Raw genomic sequence first — 9533 nt, 5'->3', positions numbered from 1 at the left:
AATTTACATACATAGCAAATACAATTATATTGATAAATTTAATAGTTAAGTGGTTAAAATATTAATTGTATAAACTCTCTATAATTATTAAGTTTATATAATAATATAAGATCCAAAGTGATGAGTTCTTCCCCCAACTCTTCAACCACGATGTATTTATGCTGTTGTTGTTAGGACTTTTAAGGGCCATGCAAACACGACCATAAGGAGACAAAAAGGCAAAAACAGGGACAGAAATAACAAGGTAAAGAACCAAGGACGCTAAGAAGTTAAGACGAGGGAAAAACTAATAAATGTAGATGGAGTAAATGCAGGTTCAGGATCAAAGCTTCAGAATGAAACATGTTCTCAAAATTTTTGCCATGCATTCGAATCATTTGTAAGACTCAGAAAGTAGTAAAAAGGAAAACCCACTTATAAAATAAAAGTGAGTCCCATTACCCATTGGGTCTTGGCCTTGGAACTTTTTAGAGATCTCAGCTCTGAGTTGTAAATGATGCAACTTTGAGTCTTTTTGACAGTGGCTCAGCCAAATGATGCAGGCATTAGTGTTTTAAAAGCTAATTGCCACGACCGAAAGTAAGATCCCTCCCCCTCTGAACTCAGTGACCAGCATCACGTGATCACCTGCTTCATTTGTTGCAGCGAAACCCAGCTTACCTTTTATTCCACACCAGAACTTGGCCTTCACCCTCGTAACATAACACTAAAATATATATATATTCTTCTTTTTCGGGCTGGAGTACAGTGTAGAAAACTGCACATACAAGGTTCAATGAGCCCTATTCAACATATTGCGGCTGTGGTTTTGGATCAAAGATTTGAATGTTGTTTTTTACCAAAATTAAACAATTAGTACAAGAGGAGACAAGCAAAAATAAAAAGCAGCCCCTCCAGCCTTGGATAAACCACGTCCCACCACATAAATATTGGAGTTTGTTAAACTTGATTTTTTTTGTAGGTGAATGAATGGCGTTTATGTTTGTTTTTAGTGAGGTGAATGAAAATAGGAAAAAGAAAATCAAGGGGAAAAAAAATACAAAATATCTAATGTTCTAAAAACCGAGGTTAATTCATACAACTATCCTCCAAAGATAACTTCATCTGGAATGTACAAGTCTCCCATGCTTTGACCAAGTCAAATACTGGTTGGCATACATTGCATTGTCTGATTCTGATAGATCATTATCACATCACAGCTCTTGGAGAACACATATAATTTAGCTTAGCTTAGTTTAGCTTAAAGGTTTTGGAACTTTCAATATATAATAATAGCTCTCTGTCCCTTAGGCTCTAATTTATCAGTATTGAATTGTAAAACTTGACACTGCAACAAAACAGGTTTTGGAAACAGGGCTGGCTGGCTGGCTGGCTGGCTTTCCCTTTTCAAATTTAAATTTTGCTGCAGTGAAAGAAGTTTGTGGAGGTGCAGAAAACAACAACCCCTATTGTGTATATATAAATAATTGGTCTTTTGTTTTATATTCAGGAAATAATGCTGTTTCTATTTCAAAAGTTTTTAACTGTGAGTGTTAGACACGAGTATATTAAATAAAGAGTGGACGTAATATAGGTTAAAATTGAGGCAGACAAGTAGTAGATGCTTAAATCCTTGAGAATTCCCAAGTGGATACACTATTATTATACATGTCATTATCATATAATTTGAAGATTCCATCAGTTCTTTTGATCTAAATTTTTCATTCTCCTACTTTCATTTTCTTCAACACTGTTGAAAGAGATATGCATGGGCCGCTTACAATGAAACTTTCAGCAAAAACAAAAGGGAACTGTCACCTTTCTCTCTGCTGATATTGGAAGATTCTTACCTTCTGCCACCACATTTCAAGTTCAATTCCAAGTACATAAACATGGGGTTCACCAACATTGTTATCCCACTTTCCTAAAACAACAGTTGTTGCATTATAGGGATTTGATCATATGGTTCTAAGCTCATCTTTCAAGCTTTACTAGTTTGTACCTGTTAGAAGTTCATTGGCTAATGGCTATGGATGCAAGTCATTCATTAACATAAGAAGATTCTTTGGATTTTTTAATTTCAGAACTGGAAATTATCTGGAATAAAAAGACAAATGGTTGTAATTCACCTTTTGGAATTGGTATCTGATGTAAAAATAATAACAGCAAGGTCATTTTGATGCAGAATTGAAGGGATAAAAATGCAAAAATACTACATATATGGGTCAGTCAGAAGCTGTTTTCTGCCATTTTATTATTTGGAACCATTCAAGATATTACTTCATACAAAGGAGAAAAAAAAAAGGGTGGCAAATTAAAAATGTAAAAGATCTGACAACTCCTTACCATATGATTTTCTTTTTCTAACTTGGCTCCATCTTCAATTTAAAGGATACCCCTCTCTTTCGTCACCAACGTCACACCTTCCCATAACTGAGCATCCCCGAAAGACCAAGAGAGGTGCTTTTGAGAGTTGAAAACTGATGGCCATAAGCCAAGCTTCAAGTAACCATGCAGATGAAGATTATATAGATATGGAGGTAAGCTCATCCTCCAACTATTTGTGTTATTCCATAAGCTCTCCACCTCAAAGTAGGGAGTTTGAGTTCCAAATGTGTTCAATTTCTCCAGATGGAGATATTACCTCTACTTATCCAGCTGATGAACTCTTCTACAAGGGCAAGCTCCTTCCCCTCCACCTCCCTCCTCGCCTTCAAATGGTTCAGAAACTACGCCAAAGTTCCAACAATTCTGCCTTGGACTCCAAAACTCAACCACCCATTGAACCAAACCCTGCTGTCCCTTCAACTAATACAAGTTTCCCACTGGAATACTGCACCAGCATCTCTGCATCAGAATCCTGTAGGGTGAGTAGTGAGCTAAATGCTGATGACTATTTCTTTGAATGTTCGACTGAAATGAATGGATTCATCGGCAACGGTTCGGTTTCGAAGACGTCTTGGTGCCGAAAGCTCATGCAGATCAAGCAATTCTCAATAAGCCAAAAGCTCAAGACATCTCGTGCATATCTTAAGTCCTTGTTCAGCAAGTCTGGGTGTTCAGATGAATCTTGTGCCAAAGCAGCATGCAATGTAGAAGCAGGTAATGTTTCAAAGAACAAAGATTGTGTAAACAAGTACATGAAAATGGCAAAGAAGAATCCATTTGGCAAGATTGATAATGAGAGATATAAGTTATCAAGTATCATTATGAAAACCATTGATAAGGAGGTGGTTGAGGATGCTGCAAATAGCCATAGGAGGTCCTTTTCAGGAGTAATTCAAAGGCATTCTACAACAAAGTCTTCATCTACATCTTCATCCGATTCCTCTTCATCGTCGTCTTCATCGTTTTCATTCAGCTCAAGCGGATTCTATGATTTACACTTGCTGAAAAGAAGCAACAGCGCCAGTTCGGAGATGGAAAATTCTATTGAGGGAGCAATTGCTCACTGTAAGCAGTCTCAGCAGCTGTCTAGTTCAAGAAAGATTTCAGTTAACGGGGACCAAGAAAGACCAGGATTTTGCAGCATATGATCTTATGAAAGAACTATATATATATTTTTTTTTGGGGGGGGGGGGACACTGAAAATTCCACCATTAGAATCACAAAGTTGGTACCCAGTTCCTGTTACATTCTTCCAAAGTGAGTCATTTTCAATGCAGTTGCAGTGTGAGATATTTTGGATACTTTGCATGATTTTCCTTCACTGTTAGACAAGATCAATTTGTTAATGTTGCTATAATAGCTTTCTATGGTAGAACATATTGAAAACCCCATTATTAATCTAATTTAAAAAAAAAAAAAGAGTGGAGATTCTTCCATGGAAGATTATCATTCAAAATCAATGGTCACTATATGGCCTTTTCCTTTTTGTACTTGCTCAAGATATTGCATGATTAGAATTGGTTGAATGTTTGCTTCAATTTTCATTTCCCCTGTTTCCTTTTTATTTTTAATTTTTGTTTTCCTCCTTGGACTGGGACAAGACATTCTCTTTTACAAGGACTTGCCAGTTTTCTTAGAGCATCTTTTGACATTTGACAATGATCTCAAAGTTTTACTCCATTGATGCCAAGTTTAAAAGTCAATTTCTGTTGATAACAGTGAAATAGGAATCCCCCAAAAATTTTTTTTCTAAAGAAAAAAGAAACCGTTCTATCAGTAAGATCAGCAGAACTTTAAATCTTAAATTCTGTATAAACTGCGTATTTTACAAAAAGCCCCTTTTTCTACCACAAGCTTTTCCCAGAAATAGAATTTTTTTATTACTGTTTCAGCCTTTCAGGCTTTTTTTTTTCTAGCGAAACTGAAATTCCCAGTTTTCAATATTGAAGAAAAATTATTTTATGAACTTTTTTAGTATATGTTTATTTTTAATTGATAAGGATGGATGATATGGTAAAAAATTTATAAAGTCATTTTTCGAAGTGATTATGATAATAATAAATTTATTGCATAAAATTTAAAAATATAAGAATTAACATAAAAAATTTAAATCCGCAAGTCCAAAAATCCTCTACCATCTTTCTTAATTCAAAAAACTTTTCATTTTAGTAAAGTAAATAATAATAATAATAATAATAATAATAATAATCTATTTTCACTTAATCTAAACAAGGTAATAACAGTAAGTGGTCATTCTTTTACTGGTCAAATAACTCCCTTGACATCAAGGAGAGAGACCCTGCAATCTTACTTTAAAAAAAAGTAGGTTTTTAATTATACTTTGATGCCTAAAAAAACTTGATTAAAGGAACCAACTTATGCTTTATTCAGAAGTAGCATGATCATCCCACCTGCTAACCACCATGGTTTACTGCAACTTGAGACTAAACTATACCAAATGCTTTAGGTTATTGCAATTATATTTCTATTTATGAAATGATTTTCATCACTACCCTATACATAACCATCTACATGGAAAATGTGCAATGTCATTGTTAACTGAAAACGAAATGACCCCAACTATAAAGCAAAGAAATTCATTATATCTTATTGTTCTTTTCTCATGAATTTGACTAACCATTAAACTAAAACAAAACATGCCTGCTAGATTTTTGACATAGAAATAATGAAATTGCATTGCAACTAATGTGACAGATGTTGAGCACCATGAGTACAGACAAGAATAGAAAAGCAGCTACTCCTTTTCCCTACCTGTATGATCATCACCCTTTTTTCTTCTCCACTTGGTGAGAAAAAAAATGGAAGTGCAAGGGTCTAACACTTTGTAAGCTAGTAATTTGGATCTTTATTTCATGTTTATGTGAAAAAGACTAAAAGTTGGATCCCAAAAGTATATGCTTATCATGCATAATTTGTATGAGTAAACTATGGGGCTAGCTGAATTTGGTATTGAAGAAAGGAAAAGTTGCCGCTGCATTTAGTTTGCTTAAAATATAGGAAAATAGGGGCCTTCTAGTTCTTGCTTTGAAATATTGTGTTAGTGGATGGAACAGATGAGATTTACAGATAGCTTACCATTGCATTCAATCATAATCTCCCCCTAGAAGTAAGTTTCAGCAATGAACTCTTTCAAAGTTATGCTTTGGGACCATTTTAGCATGTGGAAGAAAATGTCAGAATAGATTCAAAGCATCAATAGTATACCTCAAAGAAAGTATTTTGGAAGTATAAAATTTCTGTAAATAACTTGTTTCCCACTTTGTTCTGAAGCACTAAGCACCTTCGGCATAATGTTACCATGTATAAAATAATCATAACTGTTCTAAGTAATCCCTTTTTAAAAACTTGTGAGTTATTCCATAAGATATTTTCTTTTGCAATGAATGTGGTAAAAGGAGACTCATTGAGAAGGAAACTATGTAGGAGAATCACCGCAATGCTCAGCAGTTGCCGGCACCCTTCTTTTTTTGTCTTGCAAGAAGAGGAAAAGGAGCACGGTTAACTGGGAACCTTGTACATACGACCTGGAAAAGCACAGCATAATATCGAAATATAGTATACATACTCATTTGATATGCTTTTGGATTATCATTGGAACAAAGCAATCAGCAAGTTCTGAGATTTAGAGTGATTGTTGTTTGACACGTTCAGACATAAAAGCTATCAGATATATTACGAATGTAACAAAAAATCCAGACAATGAAGCCAAATCATTGGCTAATTTGTTTTCCTCGAACCATTTAACTACAAAAACGTCTGTCTACATATATATATGATGTTATACAATCTGTATAAGTTCAATATTGCATTTTTTGCTTAGGCTGACATTCTGCGTCAGTTAGTGGGATCTATGTACAGATAAAAAGGTGGGTGACTAGGTGAAGGCCATAAGGCGCGTTGCAGCTCAAACTGCATAGAGTTTCTTATGTTCATTGTTCAGAATCTCCGTGTCAGACACATATGACATTGAAAATGATCGAGATCCACTATTCATTGAAGATCTCCGGATGCTGCGTAGTTTTGAAGCCTCGATACGGTTCACAATCACCCAATAACACAATGTCCCCAATGTTGATACAATGATAACAGTCCCTATACCAGTAACTAGATTAGCTAACCACCACTCATCTCCAACTACAATATATGAAAGGGCTAGAAATGCAACTGTAATCAGTACACAAGCCAACCACATGAGCTTATTAATAACTGCCATCATCTGCTTCTTTGCTTTTCTGTGTATAACTACAATCGAGGTTTGCACTACCACAACAGCCAATGATATGAAGAGGGCTATAGCATCAAAGACAATAAAAATCAAAAAGGGCAGTTTTGAAGCAATTCTCGCTTGTCCAGGAGAAACTCCTGGTGAAATATCTTTTGGACTGTCAGCATATTGGCCTGGGACACTGAATATGGCAGCAAACGCAATAGTGGCAATGAGAACAGCCACGACCGTGGTGGAGTTGATTGCATTATTGAGACTGTCAACATGAATTTTGTTGATTCGTTGAGCTATACCTTGCATGCGTTTTCTTGTTTGGCGTGTGTGTTCAAACTGGTGATGAACCCCATTCTTTATATCACTTACAGTTTGTTTTAGTTCTTTAGCCGAATTTGTAGGTTGTGTCTTGATGAATTTGGCACACTGGACTCCATGGTCTTTTAAGATACCTGCAATATCAGATAGTTTGTGTTTCTCTGCAATGTCAATAGCTGTTTCCCCGGACTTGTTGATGACTAGTTTGTGAACTCCATTTTGATTTAGCAGCTTCTCAACAATCTGAAAGATCGAATTAGAGATTAGACCAACACACAGTCTTTTCAACACTATAAGAGAGACAAAAATGTTCTATCAGCAGCTTTGGTTAGTTACTTCTAGCCATTGCAGAATGCAGAAAAGAAATACTTGAATAGTAACTAAAATTGGTGCTTATTCTAAAGCCCAAAGCAAAACCTTGTATTACTCGAAATAAGACATGATTAATTAAGATGATTTTCAATATCTGACAGCATGCAAAGCCATTATAAGTTCATCCTGTATGCTTATTAAATTGGCCAAAATAAAAAGACATACTCTAATCAGGAAACACGCAATCACCAAAATTTCAATACTAACTACCTGATTTCGACCCTTTCGAGTCCCTATATGCAAAGCAGTATTCCCCTTATTATCAACCATGTTTATTAAACAAGGATCTGACTTTATCAGCTCATCAACCACTTCAGTATTATGCCCTTTAATCGCCATATGTAGAGCTGTCTGCCCCTTCTTGTCTGTTCTTGTTGCGATTCCAGGCTCTTTAGACAAAAGGGCCTTTACTATCACTAGATGCCCATTCCTTGCTGCTGAATGCAAGGCAGTTTTACCATTGCTCTTTGCTATTACAGCCACGTTGCTGCCTTTTTCCAAGAGGAAATTCACCACTTCAGCATGGCCTTGTGATGCAGCAGTGTGCAACGCTGTGGTGTTATAAGAATCAAAAGTCATCGAAAGATCAACATTGGCCTCCATGAGAATCTTCAATACCTCTGAGAGATAGTAGAGAAAAAAGGATAATCAGTAGGCAAATACACAAATAAAATACCCTCAAGCTGTATATGCAAATAAAATTACTTCAAAATTGTTGACCTTCACTACAAGCATTGATTTCATAAAATTATTTGGTAGAGAAATTGCAGGGTTGGACATTCATAATAATTATCAGGTGAAAATCAAACTGAAGAACTCACCCAGGTTCCCTTGCTTGGCAGCTATATGAAAAGCATCGTAGCCATTCCTTGCTTTAATACCAGCCAAAACAATATCACAATACTTAATCAGTTCCTTCACTAAATCAGCCCTACCACACTCAGCAGCAACATACAAGGCAGTTTCACCAGATTGATTCTGCTCAAACAAGTCCCCAGCTTCACATCCTCTAATTATTTCCAAAACCAGGTGAAGATCCCCTGCTCTCACTGCTGAGTGAAGTGGTGTATCATCCCTTTTACCTGTCAACTGCTTTGCCATATTTTTCTGGAAAATTTGCTCTTCTCCCATAGTTTGCTTCCTTTGATGCAAACTTCAATTATCCACCATATAAACGGATCAAAAACTTCACCCTAAGCATAAAAGAATCCCTGAAATCAAAAGATAAGATGATTTAGAAGACTGACGGGGCACGTGGAGAAAACCTTAGAGCTTGATTTCCTTGATATCATCATGATCTTAACATTTCTCTTGCAACCCAAGTTCCGTACACATGTTTTAATCTTTAAAATAAAAATGAGACACATTAGTCTCCCCACTCCTCATTATAATATCCACAGTTTCATATCTATATATTTATTAGCACAAATCATTCAAAACCGTATGAAAAAGACACGAAAAGAAAACCATTGGATAAGCACTGTAAAAATTGGAAACTTTTTCTTCAAGTTTGAATATTTATTATCATTCAATGAATCAAAGAGAGTAATTGAGTAGTTAAATTTACTACTAGCTATAACGCCAAAGACCCCCAAATGTTCAAAAAAAAAAGAGAGGCTAAAATAAAGAAATGGCTTTTACTTTATTTAACTTTTAACTCACCTTGGTTCCTAGCTCTGGAAAAACCAAAATTCCCCTGCCTTCTCTGTTTTAGAAACAGATTAAAAGGAATTGAAAAAGAAAAGGGTGGTTTAGAGCGGTGAAGAACAAAAGAAAAAGAGGAAGAAATAATAAGAGAAAGTATACAAGCAAAAAAGGACAAAAAGAGTGATTGTTAGTGGAAATGGGCAAGTGGAGGAGAGCTTTTTGGTGCAAAAAGCTTGTAAGCAACAATCACACACCACTGAAACATGGAGCAGGGTTGCCTTAAAATCCCATTTGGGTTGGGGTCCTACGCGTACAGTAACAACCAATTATGTTCTCCCACCACCAACCCAAACATCCTGCGGGTGTTTTTTCTAGCCTTTCGTACGTAATAACCGTATGGAGCACAGCGTTTAGGATTAGGGTGAGAAATGAGAATTCAATTTAGTTTATAGATTTATTTTATAATTGATATTCGCAATATTTAAATTTTATTTAAATAATGAAAATTAATGTTATTTTTAAACAATTTGAAATTTTTTAATCCAAATTTATTACTTAAAAAATCTATTAACTATAAATTTCGAATGAT

General features: G+C 35.4%; 2 protein-coding genes across 3 annotated transcripts; one reads left to right on the top strand and one right to left on the bottom strand.

The window, feature by feature from the left end:
* Positions 1 to 2228: 2228 nt before the first annotated feature.
* LOC107890361 (probable membrane-associated kinase regulator 3) lies at positions 2229 to 3874 on the top strand. Its single transcript, XM_016814815.2, has one exon. The coding sequence runs from the start codon at positions 2463 to 2465 to the stop codon at positions 3513 to 3515; it is 1053 nt and encodes a 350-aa protein (XP_016670304.2). The 5' UTR covers positions 2229 to 2462; the 3' UTR covers positions 3516 to 3874.
* Positions 3875 to 6088: 2214 nt separating this feature from the next.
* On the bottom strand, positions 6089 to 9292 carry LOC107889723 (ankyrin repeat-containing protein At5g02620). 2 transcript variants are annotated; one of them, XM_041076831.1, is made up of 4 exons: positions 8960 to 9292; positions 8119 to 8508; positions 7508 to 7917; positions 6089 to 7168 (listed from the first exon to the last, which is right to left on the bottom strand). In XM_041076831.1, exons 2-4 carry the CDS (start codon positions 8426 to 8428, stop codon positions 6293 to 6295), a joined length of 1596 nt encoding a protein of 531 aa, XP_040932765.1. In that variant the 5' UTR covers positions 8429 to 8508; positions 8960 to 9292; the 3' UTR covers positions 6089 to 6292. The 2 variants fall into 2 exon arrangements, with proteins under 2 accessions (XP_040932765.1, XP_040932767.1); XM_041076833.1 differs by having other exon boundaries at positions 8119 to 8640; positions 8960 to 9204.
* Positions 9293 to 9533: the final 241 nt, after the last annotated feature.

The sequence above is a fragment of the Gossypium hirsutum genome, chromosome A09 (assembly GCF_007990345.1).
Source record: "Gossypium hirsutum isolate 1008001.06 chromosome A09, Gossypium_hirsutum_v2.1, whole genome shotgun sequence".
Taxonomy (NCBI): domain Eukaryota; kingdom Viridiplantae; phylum Streptophyta; class Magnoliopsida; order Malvales; family Malvaceae; genus Gossypium; species Gossypium hirsutum.
The sequence above is the reverse complement of the archived record's forward strand: the minus strand, read 5'-3'. Positions and strand labels throughout refer to the sequence as shown.